Source organism: Hyperoodon ampullatus (assembly GCF_949752795.1).
Source record: "Hyperoodon ampullatus genome assembly, chromosome: 8".
NCBI classification, from domain to species: Eukaryota; Metazoa; Chordata; class Mammalia; order Artiodactyla; family Ziphiidae; genus Hyperoodon; species Hyperoodon ampullatus.
In genome coordinates, this window is record NC_136921.1 from 97,060,644 (window position 1) to 97,086,252 (window position 25,609).

At 36.9% G+C, this 25,609-nt stretch overlaps 1 protein-coding gene across 1 annotated transcript in view; it reads left to right on the forward strand.

The window, feature by feature from the left end:
- Nucleotides 1–4,282: 4,282 nt before the first annotated feature.
- The window catches only part of DNAJC10 (DnaJ heat shock protein family (Hsp40) member C10), a gene marked incomplete at its 5' end in the record, with an annotated part of 56,650 nt that continues 35,323 nt past the window's right edge, over nucleotides 4,283–25,609 (forward strand). Inside the window, 7 exons of the mRNA XM_079710620.1 lie at nucleotides 4,283–4,486; nucleotides 6,091–6,253; nucleotides 8,244–8,294; nucleotides 13,916–13,998; nucleotides 14,607–14,738; nucleotides 15,306–15,399; nucleotides 16,483–16,560. Coding sequence (XP_079566746.1) covers nucleotides 4,283–4,486; nucleotides 6,091–6,253; nucleotides 8,244–8,294; nucleotides 13,916–13,998; nucleotides 14,607–14,738; nucleotides 15,306–15,399; nucleotides 16,483–16,560 — 805 coding nt within the window. The remainder of the gene's footprint in view (nucleotides 4,487–6,090; nucleotides 6,254–8,243; nucleotides 8,295–13,915; nucleotides 13,999–14,606; nucleotides 14,739–15,305; nucleotides 15,400–16,482; nucleotides 16,561–25,609) is intronic.

Below are 25,609 nucleotides of genomic sequence, written 5' to 3' on the forward strand. Positions count from 1 at the left end.
TTTTTATGGCTGAATAATATTCCACTATATATACATATTTTTCTTATCTATTCATCCTTCAATGGACATTTAGGCTCTTTCCATATCTTAGCTATTGTAAATAATGTTGCAGTGAACATATTGATGCATATGTCATTTCTAATTAGTGTTTTCATCTTCCTCTGATAAATACCCAGAAGCAGAATTGCTGGATCGCATGGTAATTCTATTTTTAGCTTTTTGAGGAACCTTCCTGCTGGTTTCCATAGTGGCTATACCAATCTAGATTCCCACGAACAGTGCACAAGGGTTCCTTTTTCTCCATGTCCACTCCAGCATTTGTTATCTCTTATCTTTATAACAATAGTCATTCTAACAGGTGTGAGGTGTTATCTCATTGTGGTTTTGATTTGCATTTCCCTGATGGTTATGTAATAGGGAAGAACCCTGTATTCTATTACAAGTTAATCACTAAAGGGATGTTGCCTATAAGCTTAAATTACACATAATGCCCATCTCTGGGAACCCTGCCTCCCAGGTAACCAGTATTAAGGTAAAATACCTTTGTAGAGCTCACAGGAAACATCCTGACCAGGCCCACCTGTGAATGACTGCAAGGAAGAAATTAACACATCCCCTCTGGAGGCTGACCAGAACCAGGAAATGTTTGACTTTACTCCCTCCCCTTTTAGTATAAAAGAAGGCTGAATTCTAACTCAGGCAAGATGGTTTTTTGGGACACAAGTCTGCCATGTTCTTGGTCTGCTGGCTTTCTGAATAAAGTTGCTCTTCCTTGCCCACAAAACTGGTCTCTTGATTTATTGGCCTGTCATGCAGCGAGCAGTATGACCCTGCTGTGTATCTTTTATTTGGACATAATCTAGGGAACTTGAAATAGATATATCCAAATCAGAATCCTTTATCTTCTCCCTACACAGATCTTCATTCCGTGAGTGGTACTCAGCCACCTAAACCAGAAGTTAACCCTAGATCCTTTCTCTCTTTTATCTCGTACAACCAACTAATCACCATTTCTTGCCAAATTTACTCTTTCTGTAACATTCTCCTAACTGCTCTCCCTTTCTCCAGTCATGGTCCCTTTGTATTCACTCTCCAATAGCTACCAGAATGATCTAAAATACAATCTCAGTCCCTTACTTAAAAGCTTTAAGTAGCTTCCTGATTACCTAAAAAGTAGTCTATGTCTTCATCATGACATAAAACCCACTGTAATCTTGGCCCCTGCTTGATTCTTCAGTTTTCTTTTTTGCCCTTCAATTTACTCTAAAGATTTTCGTGGTTCACAGGGTGACATAATGATTAACATTACAGTCTCTGGAGCCAGGCTGCTCAGGTGTGAATCTCAGCTATATCATATATTTATCTTGGTTTCCTCAACTGTGAAATGGATATATTAATAGTCCCTGTCATATAAGATTACTTGGAGGACTGAGTTACATGTGTGCTTAGACCAGTTCCTGGCACTTATTAGCTACTATTACATTAGGCTGCTTCTAATATTTCTGCCTTTGCTCTGACTACTTTCTCTTCTTTCGGGCAATATATTAGTTTAGCTATGGATCCTACATGGTCATCATTTTTTAACAAGCTGACATTTGATTTACTACACATGAATTTGTTACCAATTACAACTTATATTAGGGTTGATGTCATAAGCCGGCATCCTCTTCATCAGGATGTTTTCTCTTTTGATGGTTGCAAATGCAGCTACTTCCATTGTTCTAGTTACATTTCTGCAGATCAAAAATGAAGTTTCTATACCACATCATATAGATGTAAATGTGGGAGAGAGGAGTATGGATAACTCCCCAGTTTCCAGCTTGGATGACTAGGAAGTCAGGCAATACTGTAGAATGCTCAAAGGTTTGTCACCCACACACTCATAAATATTTTTATTTCTTCCAAATTTCCTACTGCCTCTTCAGCCTCTAGACCGACACTGCTACCAATGTCACTTAAGTTCCCCTTTCTGCCCCACCAACCCAACGACCAGAAAAATCCTCTATAGCTGTGCCTTTCCCTTTAAGAAGAACAGGGTCACAGGGAAATTGCAAGCCTAAACCCGCCCCCCGGGGGAGGGGGGGAAATTGGTCCCGTCACCACAGCAACGGAAGCAGAAAGGGGCGGACTTTGTCGTCCAGCTTCCGGCCCGCGGCGTGCGCCATCCGCGATGGTGCGGCGGCGCGGGCTTTGTGGGTACTGCGTGTTCTTCAGCTCCGGGTTGGAGCCGGAGCCGGAGCCGGAGCCGGATTCCGCGCAAACGGCCACGTCAACCTAAACCTACACCGCCCTCCCCACCCCGCTGCGCCCACAGATCCTGAGGCGAGTCCTCCCAAGCAGCGTCCTCCACGCCTTTCCCACGATGCCCCGCGCCAGGCCCCGCCCCGCCTCGCTTAGGAGACCGCCGCGCGAGGAGCCAAGCCGGGCCGGCCGCGCTCGTCGCTGCCGGTGCGGCTGGTTGCTCCTACTACATCTCGGGCGCTGCGGGCCAGCGGTCAGAGAGTGCGTGCTTCCTTACCGCACGCACAGCTTGTGTTTGGCCGAGTGGGGTCCGCCGCCGGGGATTGAGGATGGGGAAGTAGCTGCAGGAGACGACCTCGCAGCACCGAGGTGGGCATGGGCGGGGGAACGGGGCTCTGCTGGAGCTGGCGGCGGCCTGGGCCCTCCGGGAAGGGAGGGGCTAAATGCCTGTGCACCGGAATCTCCCCTCCTCTTCGCTCTTGAGCCTGGTTTATTGTGTTCTCGCTTCCAGCCGTCTTCCTCCCTTCCACCTACACCGCCATTCCTCCGCCCAGCAATTCCCCGCTTTTTGCTCCAATTTCTCACTTTACCCTCAGTTATCCAGGTTCCTTTCTCCCTAATCCGACCTGAGATTTCGCACACCAGCAACACTTGACAGTCTCTTTCACCCAGTGTCTCCATCTTTCCCCTCTCCCCGCAACCCATCCTGGAGTGGTGACAGCGAGGAATTAGTGTTGCATTTACCTGCAGCTTCCACCTGTCCCCGCAGCTCGGCGCACAGCCTCAGGCACGCCCACGCTGTCTGAGAACCACCGCTAGGCAGGGAACAAACATCGCTTGTCTAAAAGTGGTGTTTGAGAATATATTTTCTACTTTATTCTAAACGTTGTTTTTTAGTCTGGATATTTATTAATCTCCATTACTCTGTTTTACAAAGGGTTTTCTGGTGACGTGAAAAGGATTAGAAATGAACCAAAACCATTCACAGGTAAGGAAAAAAATTTTTAAATAGGCATTTAGGATTAAATGAAGAAAGGAGGAACTGAGGATGCTAGGAAGTTTAGATTTTTCGAAGCATTATGACATGTTTGGAACTATTGATGAAGTATACAAGTTTACATGTGATCTGATTTTATTTTTACCCTACACAGGTGAGCATGTCTAAATAACTGATTCCTTTTCTCCTTTTGTTTCTTTTTCTATTTTTATTAATGCCAGATGTAAACTTTGCAATAAAGTTACTGTTAACTTGCAGTTATTAGTCTTCTAGTTTATAAAATAGTAACTACTTAGGTATAACGTAAGCACCTTCTGAGAAAATTCAGGGGAAAAAACGTCCGACTATGTAAGTTGTTACAGCGATATAAATTCACTGCTATTCTTGGACGGTTTATATGAAAAATACAGACCCTTTGGAAGGATCTGTTGCTTCTTTCTAGTACCCCCAAAGGATATTTCCTTCAACTGAGATTTGATTGAAATGAAAATAGCCTTAAAGGGGTGAAGAAATAACCAAAAAGGAAGCAGATCAAAAGAGGCAAGCTTAAGCTGGGTAGAAGATGGAAGGAAATAGCTCTCCCCCCACTCTCCCCCCTTGTGTTCTGGTGCTGATAGAGCAAGTTGCTGCACTTGTTTGTTTGTAAAGAGTTCTAGGAAGCTGCAAGCTCACTAGCTACCTTTTACCCTTATCTGCTACCTTGAGTGATCTCACGAATCTGGCTACCTAGATAACAGAAGCAGTGAAGGGGGCCCCCAAAGAACAGAGCCTGAGGCGCTCACCATGATTTGTCATTTACTGGAGATTGTACTGCTGTCCACGTTATTTAGTAAATAGCGTTATTGATGTGTTTGGTTTTTTATTAATGTATTTCAACTACCTGATTTTCTCTCTTTAGATTAACATTTTGGGAAAAAATTCATGATACCTGTTTCACCTTTGGAGTAATGTGGACAGAAGTTCTCAGATTTGCATATTACATCAACCGGAACCAGTGGCATTATCTTAATGTTCACTTGAGTCAGAACTTGTACAAGAAAAACAATGGGAGTCTGGTTAAATAAAGATGACTATCTCAGAGACTTGAAAAGGGTCATGCTCTGTTTTCTAATAGTGTATATGGCCATTTTAGTGGGTACAGATCAGGATTTTTACAGTTTACTTGGTGTATCCAAAACTGCAAGCAGTAGAGAAATAAGACAGGCTTTCAAGAAATTGGCATTGAAGCTACATCCTGATAAAAACCCGGTAGGTAAAAATTTCTTTTTAAACATATCTAATTAATGTGTTTTAGTAAGTTTTGGTATGTATTTAAATTATTTTAAAAATTATTTTAAATAAGTGCTCAAAATGCTTAAGAACAATCACATGTCAAAAATCATAATTCAACTTCTTTACTAAAAACAGAAGAAGCAAAATGTTCTAAGTTTAGAATAGTGTAAAGGAATGTCAGTACCAAAAATACAGTTCTCTCTTAATTTGAAAACTAATTTCCAACAGTTATATTACAGATGTTAATCACAAAGCAGTAGATTTCCTAGTAAAGTAGTTTAAAATCAAGTATTTTAGAACAGTAACAAAAAAAGTATTTCCTTAGAACTTAGAGGGTATGTCTTGCTAAAAATGGCAGTAATAGCTAATAATAGTATGCTTCAACTTTAACTATTTTCTCCCATGTGCGAGTCTAAGAACAGAGTCAGAAAGTATTATAAATTAAAACTTGGGAGCAGCCAAATCCAGTTAATTCCAATCATAAATATTTGATTATGTATCCTATGATGTAATCCTTCAAAACTATTAGTTTTAATTCTTAAGGTATTTTATAATTTATCTCATTCATTTTTTTCTTAATGAGATTTGATACTCATCAAGGAGAAAGATTTAATTATATCTAGATAGAATTTTTTTTTACTGTTAATTTCAGTAACTGCAGGTGGGGTTTTTTGTGTGTTTTTTTACTATTTTTATTTATTTTTTGTTTTTTATGTTTTATTTTTGACCTCACCACAGATTCAATCCCTGACCAGGGATTGAACCCTGGCCACTGCAGTGAAAGCCTAGAATCCTAACCATTAGGCCACCAGGGAAGTCCCTAGATAGAATTTTAAATAGGATTATTTTATTTCGATTACATAAAGCTGAGCAATAGAATCAGTATTTCTCTAAAACTCTTGTTAATTGGTAATCTTTTCTTGAGATCCACATTGTATTGTGTTTAGGGTTTTCATTTTTTCAGATTTTTCTTTAAAATTTCAGAATGTTATTTCTTTTAAGTTTCTACATGAAAGATGGTAGACCACTTACAACGAAGTATTATTTAGATGAAAACATTCTTCAAAAAACAATTCTATGAAACAGTAACAAATGAAACGTATTAATCCAGTTTTGAGTTGTTACTCTGATATTAGTCCTTATGTCATTATCTGATAGATTGGAGTACATAACTTTTTTTTACTTAAAGTACTGGGTTTTGCCTCAAATAGAAAAATAACCTACAAATTTCTTTGTGGTTGTTTTGAGGGTAACACATAATATTTACAATATCAAGTGTTTCCAAGGGTTCATTAGTCAGTTTTTTCTGTTGCATCTCTTAGAAGTAGTGACTTATATTTGATGACCACCTCTATCAACCTTTTGAAGCGTCAATTCTCATTTCTATTACTTTCGTATTTTTTAAGATTGTAGTTCTTTAGAAATACTTTTTGACTTTTTTATTTCAATGCATGAGCACCCAGTTCATATTGTACTACTCCTCCTTATCTTGGTATCTGTTCACACAGAAATCTCAGGATTAAGTGAAATCAATTGATTGTGTATCTGAAACAAATATTATATCTAATATATTTTAATAGAATAACCCAGATGCACATAGTGATTTTTTGAAAATAAACAGAGCATATGAAGTACTCAAAGATGAAGATCTGCGGAAAAAGTATGACAAATATGGAGAAAAGGGACTTGCAGATAATCAAGGAGGCCAGTATGAAAGCTGGAATTATTATCGTTATGATTTTGGTAAGATGATATGATATTCCTTATGAAATTATTGTTTATTCGAGTAAATTTAGAAAATTTTGTTTCACCACTTAGCTAATGTATAAACTATTATGTAGTTAACATGTGTCCCCTTGACCTTTTTTTTTAATTTATTTTGTTTTATTTATTTTATTTTTGGTTGCATTGGGTCTTTGTTGCTGCACGCGGGCTTTTCTCTGGTTGCAGTGAGCGGGGGCTACTCTTCATTGTGGTGTGCAGGCTTCTCATTGTGGTGGCTTTTCTTGTTGGGAGCACGGGCTCTAGGCGTGCGGGCTTCAGTAGTTGTGGCACATGGGCTCAGTAGTTGTGGCTCGCGGGCTCTAGAGCGCAGGCTCAGTAGTTGTGGCGCACGGGCTTAGTAGTTCTGTGGCATGTAGGATCTTCCCGGACCAGGGCTCAAACCCGTGTCTCCTGCATGGGCAGGCAGATTTTTAACCACTGAGCCACCAGGGAAGCCCCCCATTGACCTTCTTTTTAATATAACATGAGAGTGGAATTCAAAAGGAAAGTCAAGTAGTATGTAGATTTCTGTAAATATGAAGGTGTTTTAGTCATAATCTTGTTAAATACTTTTAAAATAAGGATTGCTATTTAATTTTTTAAAATATTTGTATTAGAAGTTAAATATTGAAGCCTTTCGGTATTTTTAGAGCATCATATTTTCCAAGGAAGACTAAAGTTTCCTTTAATAGTGGTCACTTCAGTAGAAATGCCATTCTTCTTAATTAGTAATGATTAATAATGGTTGAAGGTATTGAAAGGAATGAGAAATGAGACAAGAGCAAAGAGAGTAAATAAGTTAAAGAAATTGAGGGAGGGGGAAAGTAAATACAGGTGTCAAGCAAAGAGGGAGCATTCCAGATACCCAGTAGTTCTCTTGTGATTGTTTTAAGGGTAACACATAATATTTACAATCTCTCTTCATTAGCCTCAAATTCAGGCAGAGAACTGAAATATGCTTTTATCTTAGACTAAATAAAATATTTTCAGTTTGTATCTGGAGTATTTGTTTCTCAAGACTGACTTTTCAAAATAGTATTTTCAGGTATAATCACTATAGCTTAATAGTCTATAACAGGTGTCAGCAATCTATATTTCACAGACTAAGTCCAGCCTGCCACCTGCTTTTGTAAATAAAGTTTTATTTATACAGTTTTGTTCATTTATCTACATATTATTTTTCATACTTCAGGGGCAGAGTTGAATAGCTGTGACAGAAACCATATGTCCCACAAAATCTAAAATATTTACTAACCTCTGGTATATATCCATCACTAATATTTAGATAATTTATGTAGTAATGAGAAACTTTCTCACATTGGTGTTAATTATTATTATAAATAAAATTTATATTTACTTAAGTTTGCTTCTACCTCTGCAAGTATTCTAATTATATAAGACTTTTAGCAATACAAAATATTTTTAAACGATAACACATTTAAAAAAAAACATGCAGTCTGAAAGTGAATGAGGTCTGTGATCTAGTTAACAGTAATGTACTAGTGCCAATTTCCTGGTTTGGATATTGTACTAAAATTACATAGTATGTCACCATTAGGGGAAGCTGGATGAAAGATAAGTAGGACTCTGAACTGTTTTTACAATTTCCTGCAAGTCTATAATTATTTCAAAATAAAAACTTTTTTTAAAAAACGTATAACAGAAATTTTCTGTGGAGATGACATTGTGTGGATATTGGGAATCCCTGCCCCCTGCCACACACAGACACACACCCCCCATGACAGTCCATATCAGGAAACTGAATGTCTTTTGATACTCTTTAAATGTATCACCAATGGTATTATTACTCTTTGCTTTTCTCTTAGTGTGTTGCATATTCTTCCACTTGGAGATTTAGTATAACAATCTGATTTTTGATGATTGAAACAAAAATAAGTAACATCCTTTATGTGGTGATTTATTTTTATGATGAAGTTTTAACTATAATTTTATGTACTTTTCAAAATAGGTATTTATGACGATGATCCTGAAATCATAACATTGGATAGAAGAGAATTCGGTAAGTTTGTGGGTATATGATTTTCTAAAGCTAGTTCAAGACCAATCTCCTAACTAAAACGCTCAAGGACAAATGTATTTAGAATTTAGAAATTTTAAAAATTTTAGCAAGGTAATATGGTATATACTGTATTTTAAATAATGTTCTATAACCATAGTTGAGGTTTTCACATAGTTTCTTTTATTGTCATCATCAACTTTTCTTTCCATTATGTCAGTGAACTTTTATGACATTCTGTGTATTAGCAACAATAATTATTCCTCTCGTTTGGCAGTTGAGGAAATGAAACCTTAGAAGTGCTAGCAACATCCTCAACTTCTGTACATGTGTGTTTGTGTATAATTGACACATTTGAAATAATGAACCAATATTCTTTTTTCTATATTTTTTCACATTATTAAAAAGTGTTTATATTTAAGAGTAGTTATGTAAAAAAAAAGCCTAATACAAAATTGTATATGCAGTATAATACAAATCATATAAAAGGTATGCACATATATGCATAGAGGATGAAAGCTGGATGAGAACAAAATAAAAATATTAGCACTGATAAAAAAGTTCTTAGCAGAATGTGGGGCAGTATACTATTTTTAAAAAAATAATATTTATGCAGTGAAATGCATGTGTGTACTAAATAAAAGAAGTAAAAATAACACATAGCCCCCATATCAGTTCAGGATAGGTTTGTATGCCAGGCGAGCTTCCTGCAAACTTGCAGAAGTACTTCTGGTTTTAGAACTTTTATATTTTAGGGTTTTGAATAAGTATGTGGTTATTTTTGGAAGCAGATTTAATTTGATCTGTGATTTGTGTGAAAATGGATATAAAAATATACTTCTGCATTTTGCATTGCATTGTAGAAAACCTTAAAGATTCTTACATTTTCAAATTTGTACACTTGTAATAAAATATTCTTTTCTACTTCAAACCAATATATTTTACCTCAAATCATATTTCAGTTTTATTTTGCTGTGTTACAGTCTCATTTAATTTAGAAAACTAAAATGGCATACTAGCTGCAAAATAAATTTATATAATTTCTCATGTTATCATCATAAACAATGTGTTACAGTCACTTGTTTCTGTACAGTTCCTTCTAAGCAAGAATTGCATCGGATTCTTACTTTGTATATCATGTTGGCGAGTTCAGGCCTACAAGGTAGCTGTTCAGTACATTATTTTGTTAAAAGTCTTGTAGTGAACACTTGAACAAGCTCTAAGGAAAATGAGTGTCTTCTCTACAGAGGAAATGGAGGATCATTTGATTCATTTGTATTGTTGGTAGAACTGACACCCATGTCACAAGCTTGCAGAATCATAACTTTTTGGACTGTAGTTATATGAACCTATTGATTTTTCTGTGGTTATTGTCTCTCATCTGCTAGGCAATCAATAAGTATTTTGTAGTCCTGTGGGCCAGAAAACTTTGGAATTAGAGATAGAATTAGAGGAACTGAACAAAACCTGCAAGCTGACTAATCCATGAATCCACCCAGAATGAAAGACTTTCCTGATGGTTGTATTGCACATGGGTTCAAACTTTAATTAACAGTCACAAAATTAATTAACAGTCACAAAACCTTAGAGACAGTTTTTCAGAAATAATTAACTGACATTGATAGGTTGGGTGCAAAGTTGCCACTATTCAGTCTGAACTCTAATACTACCCTGTGTATAACTAGGCTAAGACAAGCTGATCCCTAAGTTTTAGCTGAAGAAGCCGAGGGAGGACGATAAATAAGGGTGGACAGTTGTATCAACTTGTGCCTATGTAAATATCACATTAGCATACTTGGTTGTGGGTCTCTTCCCGTTACCAGTAGTTTCTATTGGTTTGGGTTACTTAATCTGGTCTTTTGTGTAACTAATTATATAAACAATTATGGAGTTATTTTTAAGTTATGTATGTTCTCTTGCTCCAGAGAGAAGTTATATTTTCTTCTGACTAGAGTCAGTAACAATCTCAGATCAGCTTTATCCAAAGAGAGACTGAAATGATTCAAAAGCTGAGCTTTGTACTTGTACAGGACTGGTCTCCTTCCAGTTCATCTTTACTTACATGACCCTTCTCTACCCTGAGTGTGCCCTGAACTCCATCTTTGTCCCTCCAGTCTCATGAATCTATTGAAAGCTCTGCTCAGTTTCTTGCCTATCAACTACCTCCTGGCAAACATTGCTCCCCTGATTTCTACCTCCTCCCATTCCTGGGCCCTGTAATTCTTCTCCGCATTGGTAACTCTCTGATGCTTTCAACAGAAGTCTTTTGTATTTGTCCAGTTCTGAAGTTGTAGTGGAAGAGTTAATCCAAATTACATAGTTCACTTTTATCAGGAGTGGAACTCTGAAGTGTTCAACTATAGTACAGAAGCAAAAATGTGACTAATAAACTTCACTTTGAAGTTCTTATCCTTCCCATTAAACATGATGCATATTATCTTTTTATATGTCACAGAAAGGTATTACACAGTTATTAAAACAAGTTCTGGATAGTATCTGCAAAAGCAAAGAACATCTTGCACTTAACAATAGTCATTTTGAGTAGTACCCACACAATAGATTCATCCTTTTGAAGTCAAGCTCAAGAAATTAAAGAGGAACCCAAAGCACTTCTGCCTTTTTTTACATTTTTCTAGGCTAACAGAAGCTATTAGCTATAATCACATAAATATTAACAGACATTAGCTATAGTTGCATAGTTTAGAAGCTGAAAATCACATTTTGAAATATACTTGTTCTATTCTGAGTCACTGGGTTATGCAAAAACATCCCATTGAGCTTTGATAATACAGTATTAAAAATATTTTTAATAATAGTGGGAACTGGGCAAATAAGTTACAAGTAGTCTATGAAAACAAAGTACCAAGATGGGAGACATTTTTTTTTCCCACTTCAAATAAGGTTTTGTGTCAAATTAAATGCCATTATTTTTTTCCCTTCCAGTTTTATTGAGCTATAACTGACATATGACACTGTATAAGTTTAAGGTATACAGCATGATTTGACTTACATCCATCGTGAAATGGTGATCAAAATAAGTTTAGTAAATATTCATTATCTTATACAGATACAAAATTAAAGAAATAGGAAAAAATGTTTTCTTGTAATGGAACTCTCAGGATTTGCCCTTAACAACTTTTATATATGGTATACAGCATTGTTGATTATATTTATGATGTTGTACATTCCATCCCTAGTACTTATTTGTCTCGTAACTAGAAGTTTGTACCTTTTGACCACCTTCATCCAACTCTCCTTCCCCCCGACCCCTGCCTCAGGTAACCACAAACCTGATCTCTTTTTCTGTGAGTTTGTTTCTGAAGTGTAATGACGTACAACACTGTGTTAGTTCCTGTTACACAACATAGTGACTTGGTGTTTCTGTACATTTCAAAGTGATCACTACAGTAAGTCTGATTATGACATGTCACCATACAAAGATATTACATAGTCATTGACTACTCCACACACTGTACGTAGCAGTCTCTGTGCGTGTGCTAATTAACTAATTTTAACAACCCTGCATTTTTACTCCCTCCACCACCACATTTACTGACTTTGACATCATATTTTATATCTTTTTGTTTTATATATTCCTTAATTATTTATTGAGTATATATTTTACTACTTTTGTCTTTTAACCTTTCTACTAGCTTTATACATGGCTGATTTACTACCCTTATTGTATATTTGACTTTAACAATGAGATGTTTTTCCTTCCATAATTTTCATTTTTCAAGTTGTGGCCTTTTCTTTTTCACTTAGGTAAGTCCCTGTAACATTTCTTGTGAAGCTGGTTTCATGGTGATGACCTTTTAACTTTTGCTTCTCTGTAAAACTTTTGATCTATCCTTCAAATCTTTTTTTTTTTTTTTTTTTTTGTGGTACGTGGGCCTGTCACTGTTGTGGCCTCTCCCATTGCGGAGCACAGGCTCTGGACGTGCAGGCTCAGCGGCCATGGCTCACGGGCCTAGCTGCTCTGCAGCATGTGGGATCTTCCCGGACCGGGGCACGAACCCGTGTCCCCTGCATCGACAGGTGGACTCTCAACCACTGCGCCACCAGGAAAGCCCTGTCCTTCAAATCTTAATGAAAGCCTTGCTGGGTAGAGTCTTCTTGGTTATAGGTTTTTCCCTTTCATCACTTTAAATATATTGTTAAGATGTTCAAAGAATTTGGGAGAAGATTGAATGAACAGAGTGAGAAGTTAGAAGTTTTTGAACAAAGAGTTAGAAAATATAAAGAACAACCAAACAGATGAAGAATACAATAACTGAAATGAAAAAATACACTAGAAGGAATCAACAGTAGATTAGATGATGCAGAGGAATGGATCAGCAAGCTGGAAGACAGTAGTGGAAATCATTGAAGCTGAACAGGAAAATAAAGAATAGAAAGAAATGAGGACAGTTTAAGAGACCTCTGGGACAATATCATATGTACTAACATTTGCATCATAGAGGTCCCAGAGGAAAGGGGCAGAGAACATATAAGATTTTACCTAAATTCATACCAGTTGATCTAAGTCAGCATGGCAGTTATTTTGACAACCTAGATAGAGTGGTCTATTTGTCAGACTTTCTAACCTTTGCCAAAGAACAGCTGATAAAATCCTAATGTATACACTTTGCTTGTAATGTACGGTTTAACTGTTTTTCACATAGATCTGTGTGTCTTGTAACTGAAATGTAGGTGAACATTATTGTGCATGTTACTAATTAATCTGAATCAGTTACACATATTTAGAATAGTGTGCATGTTTTGATGTCTTGGTATAATTTATTATAACTTATGAAAATATTTTCTTTAAAAATTACTGATAACTGATTTTCGTATGGAATTACATGAGACTCTATAAGCAAATTTTCTTAACTTTTTTATCTTGACTGTTAGAGCACATCCTTACAATGATAAAATTTTTAAATGAATAAATTTTGTTTATATCAGGTCTTTTTATAGATTAGATTATAACGTATAATGTATTGTTGGGTAGATATTATGTAGTGTTCAGATCTATTAGCAAATATGTATTCATGTTTTGAATTGTTAAAAACTTTGATCTAATATTTCAAATAACACAATTTTCCAAAGAAAATGTCTTATTAAGAGCAAAGATTAGATTTAATCCCCACAGTCCTCACTGTGTCGTGTAGGTCTCTTCATTCTTTCAGAATCTGGATTAGCTGTCAGAATTGATTGACTGTGTGCTTAACCAGTGCTGCAGATAGTAGAAGAGCTTAAATCTCAGTCTCTTCTCACTGTTTCTCTTCATTTCTCTCAACCACACAGACTGTCATGAGGTTTGGCTCTTGCTTCCTTTTGTTGCTTCCTTTCTTTTTACAGCTTCTTGGTGACATTGATCATGCAGTTCAAGGTTGCTTCTTATTCAAGTAGGGCTTGGAAGAGTCAAAAAAAAAAAAAAGGTATTGTTAGTTTGACAGTTGAAATAGTACGTTTTCTTCTTATAGAAAAAATTATACAGAAAATGATAAAGGCAGTGTGAGAAATATATGACTTTTTTTCATTCTGATCTCAAGGAAAATTTTTAACTAAAATAGGTACAAACCTTTAGTAAATTGGTTGTTTTGGTTGTTCTAAGTTGTTTTGGTTTTATGTGCTTTCAGATGCTGCTGTTAATTCTGGAGAACTGTGGTTTGTGAACTTTTACTCCCCAGGGTGTTCACACTGCCATGATTTAGCTCCCACAGTACGTATTTTTTACATCCTGATTTAAAGTTTTACTATTCACAACTGATCTGTTATTTGAGTGTGTTTTTTTAATTTGAGTGTATTTTGAGTGTTTTTTCTATTAGTAGTAACTATAACAGAAATGACTATAATATTTTTTCACGTGTATATGGTTTTATTTCCTGAGCATAATCTCCTTTAAGAAAGTACAGCTTGGGGACTTCCCTGGTGGTGCGGTGGTTAAGAATCTGCCTGCCAATGCAGGGGACACAGGTTCAAGCCCTGGCCACGGAACAACTAAACCCACGGAACAACTAAACCAGTATGCCACAACTACTGAGCCTGTGCTCTAGAGCACGTGAGCCACAACTACTGAAGCCCGCACGCCTAGAACCCGTGCTCCGCAACAAGAGAAGCCACTGCGATGGGAAGCCTGCGTACCACAACAAAGCGTAGCCCCCTCTCTCCGCAGCTAGAGAAAGCCCGCACGCAGCAACAAAGACCCAGTGCAGCCAAAAAGAAATAATTAATTAATTTAAAAAAAAAAAAAAAAGGAAAGTACAGCTTGAAGAATGTTCAGGTAAAGATAAATGATCTTATCAGAAGAAACTTTTTTTTTCCTCATAGTGGAGAGACTTTGCTAAAGAAGTAGATGGATTGCTTCGAATTGGAGCTGTTAACTGTGGCGATGATAGAATGCTTTGCCGAATGAAAGGAGTGAACAGTTATCCCAGTCTCTTCATTTTTAGGTCTGGAATGGTAAGAGATAAAATTGGTATTTTTTTTTAATTGGTAGAACATTATAACAAGGGGAATACTAGAGAAAACACTGTGAATTTGTAGAATCTTTTGATTTTTAAGTCTTATTTTAGATGCCATCTAACTATAGTCATAATAAACATTTTTTATTATACTGTGAATACTTTTAGGTGCCATTATTTTGTCTTTGTTCTATTTCAAGATTAAATGTTTACCAATTTCAGTTTCCATCTTAAAGAACATAATGTTAACCAATATGCATGTTGTACTTCATAATTTACAAAGTATTTTACAGGTGTTTTCTCTCATTGAATGTAAAGTTCTGACTTCCCTTCCTCTCCCCAGTGTTAAGTGATAAAAGTGAAACTAAAAATATTATAAATAGTATTATTCACGTCTGACATGCAATGTGTGCAATCAAGATTCTTAGCACGTCAGTTAGAAATACACTGTACTATTGAGAGACAGAGCTTACTTACTCAGAATAATGGAGAATCAAGGTATTTGGTATGAGTTTTAAAAAGAAAAAGTAAAAGACATTTCTCTTTTTATAAACAAAAAAAATAGGCTGCAGTGAAATACCATGGTGACAGATCAAAGGAAAGTTTAGTGAATTTCGCCATGCAGCATGTTAGAAGCACAGTGACAGAATTATGGACAGGTAATTTTTTCATAATTTGCTTGATTTTCAAAGATACTTTGAATTGGTATTTTAAGTTTTTCAGTGGCAATGTTCTGGTCATGATACTGAAATTTTTAAATATCTTTTCCATGCTTCTTAGAAGGGAATTGTATCATTTGTTCTGAGCCCTACTAAATAGTAGGCATTTAATAAATTAACTATATTTATACATAAACTAAAACAATTTTGATGTAGGACATGGGTATGAAGTGGGGCTAGGTGAAAAGGCAACTTTGAAAGTGCAACTAAATATTTAGTAAACCAAGTGTTTTATTGCTTTCATAAGTATACTACATCAGGCAGTAAATTCATGCCTGTATTCAGTTTAATTTTGAAGCTTAAAAACTCTTCTAATCTTAGGTTTTGAATTCATCAAGTGACTTTAGGTGGGTTATTAAATTATCTGTACTACCCATGAAATGATAGTATTTACTTCTAAAGGGATGCTCATATCATTCATTGAATACAGTTACGTCTCCAAAACTATGTTAAATACTAGGGCTGTAGTAATAAACTCTATAATCCCTGCCTTCCAGGACCCCATTAGTAAACCATTAAAATGCAGTGTAGTAACCATTATGATAGAGGTAAGCTTAGGGAAGCATGAAGGATATGAAAGAACTCAGGTGGGGAAAGGAGGAAGGGTTAGGAAATTCTTCTTGAACGAGGTCAGATATAACCTGTCTTGAAAGTGAAGAGGAAGCCTTAAAAGGTCACTGTATTTGGGAAGCTGGCAGTATTTCATGAATCTAACAAAAAGATGGGTAATGGGTAGAGTGGCTTGGGGAAAAATATGGCTGGCTGAATGGGTAGACAAAGCTCAGATCACAAGGGGCCTTACTTGCCAATTTGTTTCTTAATAAAATAGTGAATTTAGATTTTATGTGATTAAAAAAATAAATAGTTGAAGGAATTTGATATGCTCAAGAGGATTTTTAGGAATCCTGAAAACTACTCAGAGTGGATTGGAAATGGGTGACATTAGAAGGGAAAACCCATTTAGAAAACGGTTTCCATTATGGAGTAGTAAACGCTCAGAAATGTTCTTTATTTTCTCTTAAGGAAATTTTGTTAACTCCATACAAACTGCGTTTGCTGCTGGTATTGGCTGGCTGATCACTTTTTGTTCCAAAGGAAGAGGTAATATTTGTTATTTTGTTATGATGAAGAGACCATGACATTTGATTTTTAGGTGACAATCTTTTTTTTTCCCTGGGTTTATTGAGATATAATTGACATAGAACATTCTGTAACTTTAAGATGTATAACTTGTTGATTTGAAACACATGTTGCAAAATGATGACCACCACCGTGACATTAGCTAACACCTCCATCCTGTCACCTATTTACCACTTCTTTCTTGGGGCGAGAACATTTAAGATCTACTCTTTCAGCAGCTTTCAAGTATTTTATACAGTATTGTTACCTATAATCACTATATGCTGGACAGTAGATCCCCAGAAGTTATTAATCTTGTAACTGGAATTATGTACCCTTAGATTAAGTGAAAGTCTTAAGTATGCTTCTATAATTGATGTATTTTCAAAATACAATTTGTACCCAGTTATAATTTTTTTATTTAATGAATATTTCTTTTTGATTATTTTACACATAGGTTATAAAATTATTCCCTTTTTTTTGAAGTTGAAGTATATATTTACAATATTGTGTTAGTTTCAGGTGTACAGCATAGTGATTCAGTTTGGTTTTTTTGTGGAATATATTCCAATAATGGAATATATTTCCTTATAGGTTATTACAAGATATTGGGTATAATTCCTTGTACTATACAGTAAATCCTTGTTGCTTATCTATTTCATGTAAAGTTTGTTGCTTACCTATTTCATGTAAAGTAGCTTGTTTCTGTTAATCCCACACTGTTAATTTGTCCTTTCCTCCCTCTCTCTCCCCTTTGGTAACCATAAATTTGTTTCCTGTGTCAGTAAGTGTGTTTCTGTTTTGTATTAAATAGATTGAGTTGTATTATTTTTTAGATTCCACATATAAATAATATCATATATTTGTCTTTCTCTGTCTGACTTACTTCACAAAGTGTAATATTCTCTGGGTCCATTCATGTTGCTGCAAATGGCAATATTTCATTCTTTTTATGGCTGAGTAATATTCCATTGTATCCATACCACATCTTAAGCCAGTTGTCTGTTGATGGGTACTTGGGTTGTTTCCATGTCTTGGCTATTGTGAATAGTGCTGCTATGAACAATGGGGTGCCATGTATCTTTTCAAATTACAGTTTTTGTCTTTTCCAGATATATACCCAGGAGTGGAATTTCTGGATCATATGATAGCTCTATTTTTAGGTTTTTTTCTTGAGGAACCACCATACTGTTTTCCATAGTGACTGTACCAGTTTACATTCCCACCGACAGTGTAGCGGGGTTCCCTTTTCTCCACACCCTTTCCAGCATTTATTTGTAGACTTTTTTGATGATAGCCATACTTACTGGTGTGAGATGATACCTCATCATGGTTTTGATTTGCATTTCTTTAATAATTAGCCATGTTGAGCATCTTTCATATGCCTATTGGCCATCTGTATGTCTTCTTTGGAGAAATCTCTATTTAGGTCTTTTGCCCTTTTTTTTTAATTCCTTTTTGGCCACGCAACATGGTATGTGGTATCTTACTTCCCCAACTCATAGAATGAGTTTGGGAGTATTCCTACCTCCTTAATTTTTTGGAAGTGTTTGAGAATGATGGGTGTTAGCTCTTCCCTGTATGTTTGATAGAGTTCACCTGTAAAGCCATCTATCTGGTCCTGAACTTTTGTTTCTTGGAAGATTTTTAGTCACAGTTACTTGTGTAACTTTCATTACTTGTGATTGGTCTGTCCATATTTTCTGTTTCCTCCTGGTTCAGTCTTAGAAGGTTATACCTTTCTAAGAATTTGTCCATTTCTTCCAGGTTGTCCATTTTATTGGCATAGAGTTGCTTGTAGTAGTCTCTTACGATGCTTTGTATTTCTGCGATGTCCGTTGTAACTTCTCCTTTTTCATTTCTAATTTTATTAATTTGAGTCCTCTCCCTCTTTTTCTTGATGAGTCTGGCTAAAGGTTTATGAATTTTGTCTGTCTTCTCAAAGAACCAAATTTTAGTTTTATTGATCTTTCCTATTTTCTTTGTTTCTCTTTCATTTATTTGTGCTCTGATCTTTATGAGTTCTTTCCTTCTACTATGGGTTTTGTTTGTGCTGCTTTAGTTCCTTTAGGTTGTAAGGTTAGATTGTTAATTTGAGATTTTTCTTGTTTCTTGACGTGGGATTGTATTGCTATAAACTTCTCTCTTAGTACTGCTTTTGCTGCATCCCATAGGTTTTGGATCATCGTGTTTTTGTTGTCATTTGTCTTTAGGTATTTTTTGATTTCCTCTTTGATTTCTTCTGTGATCTCTTGGTTATTTAGTATCGTATTATTTAGCCTCCATGTGTTTGTGTTTTTTACGTTTTTTTCCCTGTAATTGATTTCTAATCTCATAGCATTTTCAGAAAAGATGCTTGATATGATTTCAGTTTTCTTAAATTTACCAAGGGTTGATTTGTGACCCAAGATGTGATCTATCCTGGAGAATGTTCCGTGTGCACTTGAGAAGAAAGTGTAATCTGCTGTTTTTGGATAGAATGTCCTGTAAATATCAGTTAAATCTATCTGGTCTGTTATGTCATTTAAAGATTGTGTTTCTTTATTTTCTGTCTGGATGATCTGTCCATTGGTGTAAGTGAGGTGTGAAAGTCCCCCACTATTATTGTGTTACTGTCGATTTCACCTTTTATAGCTGTTAGTATTTGCCTTACGTATTGAAGTGTTCCTATGTTAGGTACATTTATAGTTATAGTTGTTATATCTTCTTCTTGGATTGATCCCTTCATCATTATGTAGTGTCCTTCCTTGTCTCTTGTAACTTTTTTATTTTTAAAGTCTCATTTTATCTGATATGAGTACTGCTACACCAGCTTTCTTTTGATTTCCATTTGCATGGAATATCTTTTTCCATCCCCTCACTTTCAGTCTGTATGTGTCCCTAGGGAAGTGGGTCTCTTGTAGACAGCATATATATGGGTCTTCTTTTTGTATCCGTTCAGCGAGCCTGTGTCTTTTGGTTGGAACATTTAATCCATTCACCTTTAAGGTAATTATTGATATGTATGTTCCTATTACCATTTTCTTAATTGTTGTGGGTTTGTTTTTATAGGCCCTTTTCTTCTCTTGTGTTTCCTACTTAAAGAAGTTCCTTTAGCATTTGTTGTAGAGCTGGTTTGGTGGTGCTGAATTCTCTTAGCTTTTGCTTCTCTGTAAAGCCCTTGGATTCTCTGTCGAATCTCAGTGAGATCCTTGCCGGGTAGAGTAACCTTGGTTGTAGGTTCTTCCCTTTCATCACTTTAAATATATCTTGGCACTCCCTTCTGGCTTGTAGAGTTTCTGCTGAGAAATCAGCTGTTAACCTTATGGGAGTTCCCTTGTATGTTATTTGTCGTATTTCTCTTGTTGCTTTTAATCATTTTTCTTTGTCTTTAATTTTTGTCAGTTTCATTAGTATGTGTCTCAGCGTGTTTCTCCTTGCGTTTCTCCTGCCTGGGACTCTCTGTGCTTCCTGGACTTGGGTGGCTATTTCCTTTCCCATGTTAGGGAAGTTTTCAACTATAATCTCTTCAGATATTTTCTCGGGTCCTTTCTCTCTCTCCTCCTTCTGGGACCCCTATAATGAGAATGTTGGTGCATTTAATGTTGTCCCAGAGGTCTCTTAGGCTATCTTCATTTCTTTTCATTCTTTTTTCTTCTGTTCCATGGCAGTGATTTCCACCATTCTGTCTTTCAGGTCACTTATCCATTCTTCTGCCTCAGTTATTCTCCTATTGATTCCTTCTAGTGTATTATTCATTTCAGATATTGTATTGTTTGTCTCTGTTTGTTTGTTTAATTCTTCTAGGTCTTTGTTAAACATTTCTTGCATCTTCTTGATCTTTGCCTCCATTCTTTTTCCGAGGTCCTGAATCATCTTCACTGTCATTATTCTGAATTCTTTTTCTGGGAGGTTGCCTGTCTCCACTTCATGTAGTTGTTTTTCTAGCGTTTTATTTTGTCCTTTCATCTGGTACATAGTCCACTGCTTTTTCATTTTGTCTTTCTTTCTATGAATGTGGTTTTTGTTCCACATGCTGCAGGACTGTAGTTCTTCTTGATTCTCTGTATGTTACCCTTGTATCCTGCTACCTTGCTGAATTTATCAGTTCTAGTAGTTTTTGTGTGGTGTCTTTAGGGTTATTTATACATAGTATCATATCATCTGCATATGATGACAATTTTACCTCTTCCAATTTGGATATGTTTTATTTCTTTCTCTTGTCTGATTGCTATGGCTAGGACTTCCAAAACTATGTTGAATAGAATAGGTGAGAGTGGGCATCCTTGTCTTGTTCCAGATTTTAGGAAGGCTTTCATCTTTTCACTGTTGAGTATTGTATTGGCTGTAGGTGTGTCATAAATAACTTTTACTATCGTGAGATATGTTCCCTCTGTACCTACTTTGGTAAGAGTTTTTATCATGAATGGATGCTGAATTTTGTCAACTGCTGTTTCTGCATCTGTTTAGATGATCATGTGGTTTTTGCCTTTTCTTTTGTTTATGTGGTGTATCATATTAATTGAGTTGTGTATGTTGAACCATCCTTGTGAATTTAGGTTGGATCCCACTTGGTCGTGGTGTATGATCTTTTTTATGTGTTGTAAGATTCGTTTTGCTAATGTTTTGTTGAGGTTTTTTGCATCTATATTTATCAAAGATATTGGCCTGTAATTTTCTTTTTTGGTTGTATCTTTGTCTGGTTTGGGTAACAGGGTAATGGTGGCTTCATAGAATGTTCTTGGGAGTGTTCCCTCCTCTTCAGTTTTTTGGAACAGTTTGAGAAGGGTTGGTATAAATTCTTCTTTGTATGTTTGGTAGAATTCACCTGTGACGCTCTGTGGTCCTGGACTTTTGTTTGTATGGAGTTTTTTAATTACAGATTATCCTCACTTTTAATGATTGGTCTTTTCAAATTATCTATTTCTTCTTGATTCAGTTTTGGTGGTCTGTATGTTTCTAGAAGCCTATCCATTTCTTCTAGGTTGTCCAATTTGTTGGTATATAATTGTTCATAGTATTTTGTATTTCTGTGGTATCAGTTGAGATTTCTCCTTTTTCATTTCTTATTTTGTTTATTTGCATTCTCTTTCTTTTCTTCTTGGTGTGCCTGGCCAGGGGTTTGTCTATTTTCTTTACCCTTTCAAAGAACCAGCTCTTTGTTTTATTGATTTTAAAAATTTTTTTAATCTCTATTTTATTTATTTCCTCTCAGATCTTTATTATTTCCTTCCTTCTGCTGACTTTAGGTTTTTGTTGTTCTTTTTCTAATTCTTTTTAGTGGTAGGTTAGTTTGTTTATTTGAGATTTTTCTTGTTTTTTGAGGAAGGCCTGTATCACTATGAACTTCACTCTAAGAACTGCTTTTACTGCATCCCAGAGATTTTGTATCATTGTGTTTGCATTGTCATTTGTCCCGAGGTATTTTTTAATTTCCTCTTTGATTTCATCATTGACCCATTGGTTTTTTAATAGCATGTTGTTCAGTCTCCATGTAATCGTTTTTTCCTCATTTCTTTTTTTGTGGTTAATTTCTACTTTCATGCCATTGTGGTCAGAAAAGATGCTTGAGATAATTTCTATGCTCTTAAATTTGTTGAGGCTTGTTTTGTGCCCTAGTATGTGGTCAGTCCTAGAGAATGCTCCATGTGCACTTGGAAAGAATGTGTATTCTGATTTTTTTTGGATGTAATGTCCTGAAAATATCAATTAAGTCTAGCTGTTCTGTTACATTATGTAGGGTCTCTGTTGCCTCACTGATGGTCTGGAATATCTGTGCATTGATGTGACTGTGGTGTTAAAGTCTCCTACTACTGTTTTATTCCTATCAGTTTCTACCTTTATCTCTGTTAATATTTGTTTTATGTATTTGGGTGCTACTGTATTAGGTGTACGTATGTTGATGAGTGTGAGGTCCTCTTGTATTGATCCTTTTATCATTATATAGTGTCCTTCTTATCCTTCTTTATGATCTTTGTTTTAAAATCTATCTTGTTTGATATGAGCATTGCAACTCTTACTTTCTTATCATTTCCTTTTGTATGAAATATCTTTTTCTGTCCCCTCACTTTCAATCTATGTTTGTCCTTTGCCCTAAAGTGTGTGTCTAGTAGGCAGTGTATTTTAGGTTCTTGCTTTTTTAGCCAATCTTCCACTCTGTGTCTTTTGATTGGAGCATTTCGTCCATTAACATTTAAGTTAATTATAGATCGATATGTATTTATTGCCTTTTTTTTTTAAAGAAGATGTTGGGGGTAGGAGTTTATTAATTAATTTATTTATTTTTGCTGTGTTGGGTCTTCGTTTCTGTGCGAGGGCTTCCCCTAGTTGTGGCAAGCGGGGACCACTCTTCATTGCGGTGCGCGGGCCTCTCACTATCGCGGCCTCTCTTGTTGCGGAGCACAAGCTCCAGACGCGCAGGCTCAGTAGTTGTGGCTCACGAGCCCAGCTGCTCCGCGGCATGTGGGATCCTCCCAGACCAGGGCTCGAACCCGTGTCCCCTGCATTGGCAGGCAGACTCCCAACCACTGCGCCACCAGGGAAGCCCTTTATTGCCATTTTAAACCTTGTTTTCCCATTGATTTTATATTTCTTCTTTGTCTCTTTGCTTTCCCTTTTGTGGTTTTTTTTTTCACACACGCACACTGTATTTTATTTTTACAAGAGATAAATAAACTGACACCAAGCATTGTAAATGGATGACCCTTTTGTGGTTTTATGATTTTCTTTTGTATTATACTTGAGTTCTCTTTTTGGTTTTTGTGAATCTATTGTATGTTTTTGATTTGTGGTTACCCTGCTTTTCTAGCATGTTAACCCTTCCTATTTCTGCTTGCCTTAGACTGGTAGTCTTATAGGCTCAAATATATTCTAGGAAAGAAATATATACACATTTTCTTACTCCCCACATCTTATGATTTTTGATGTCCCCTTTTATGTCTTCATGTTCATCCTTTTGCTGTTCATTTTGGTTATCTTCACGTTCACAGAAGTTTTTGATTTTTTTTTTAATTTGTGTACTGGCTTATTTAAGTGACTTACTTTGAGGTTGTGATTTTCTCTTTCCTGTAGAGTCTTACTTCTTTTCTCTCTGATGATTTTTTTTTTTTTTTTGGCCACGTCACGTGGCATGCAGGATCTTAGTTCTTGGACCAGGAATCAAACCCATGCCCCTGCTGTGGAAGTGCAGAGTCTTAATCTCTGGACCGCCAGGGAAGTCTCCTGAGAAATTCTTTATCTCTCCTTCTATTCTAATGATAATCTTACAGGGTAGATTATCCTGGGTTGTAGATTTTTCCCTTTCAGGAGTTTGAATATATCTTGCCAGTCCCTTCTGGCCTGCAGTGTTTCTGTAGACAAATCAACTGATAGTCTTATGACGGTTCCCTTGTAATTAACTCTTTTGTTTTTCTATTCCTGCCTTTAGAACCCTCTCTTTAACTTTTGCCATTTTTATTATCATATGTCTTGGTGTAGGTCTGTTTGGGACCCTCTGTGCTTCCTGTACCTGGATATCTGTTTACTTCTTTAGGTTTGGGAAGTTTTCAGTCATAATTTCTTCAAATACACTTTCCATCCCTTTTTCTCTTTATTCCACTTCTGGAATCCCTATTATGCATAGGTTGGCACGGTTTATATCAGAGGTCCCCAACCACCGTGGCCTGTTAGGAACCGGGCCGCACAGCAGGAAGTGAGCGGTGGACAAGTGAGCGAAGCTTCATCTGCCACTCCCCATCGCTCCCCCTCACTCACATTACCACCTGAACCATCACTCGCATTACCACCTGAACCATCACTTGCATTACCACCTGAACCATCCCCCACCCCCACCCCACTCCCCACCGTCACCCCCGTTGGTGGAAAATTTGTCTTCCACACTGGTCCCTGGTGCCAAAAACGTTGGGGACCACTGCTTTATACTATCCTGTAGGTCTCTTATATTGCTTTCATTTTTTTTTCATTTGGTTTTCTGTCTGCTGTCCTGATTGGGTGATTTCCATTATTCTGTTTTCCACATCACTTATCTGTTTTTCTGCACTATTCATTCTGTTTTTCGTTGCTTTAACTCAGCTTTCATGTTGGCAAATGAGTTTTCTAATTTTTCTTGGTTCCTCTTTATAGTTTCTAGTTCCTTTTTACACTATTCTGCATTTCTGTTGATAGCCTTTCTTAATTTCTTCAGTATTTTCATTATCTCCTTTTTGAACTCGGTGTCTATTAGACTGAATAGGTTTATTTCATTATTTGTTCTTTCAGGGGAATGCTCTTGGTCTTTTAACTGAAAGTGGTTCCACTGCTTCTTCATTTTAGTTATATTTCTCTTACTCCCTGAGTTTAGGAAAAACAATTATCTTGTGGTCTTGAATGGCTGTTTACACGTGGGGGCGTCCCTGTGTAGCTTGTGTGGGTTTAATTTGTTGTAGGGGCTGTTTTTAGTATGGATGCCTGTCACCTCTTTCCTCAGCATGTGCTTGTTGTTATCCTTGATAGGGGGTGTGCAGATGCAGTGGCTGATGCCCAGTCCTGGGGTTCTTGACAGCAGTGGCAGCTCAGGTGACACCCTGGAGCATGCGATGGGAGCAGAGGTGGCCTGCAACCACTCCTGAGGTGCAGGAGGGAGGCAGCGGCAGCCTGCAACTGCTCCTGGCATCTGGGCAGGCAGTGGTGGCAGCTTGTGATGTCCCCTGGATCCCTTGCAGGCACTGCCCTACCCTCTGCAAGTGTGTGCACAGGGAAAAAGGCTACAACCCTCATCCCGCCCCTCCCCTCACGCACCCCCCAAATAATGGCAGCTGGCCTCTAAGGCAGCCCAGGCTTCCTCTGTGCACACCACCAGCCATGGTCGCACTGGATTCCAGCACCCCCCAGGGCTGTCTTCACACAGTCAACCCCAGTCCTCTCCCCAGTTCTGATTTCTGAAGCCTGAGTTCCAGTACCCAGGCCCTGCCTGCACTGATAGACACGTGCCTCCAGCTGGGGACTGCAGGGTGGTGGCACTGACCTTCTGTGCAGTTCTTCCTTCACTCTGGCTGCCGCAAACTAGCTGCTACAC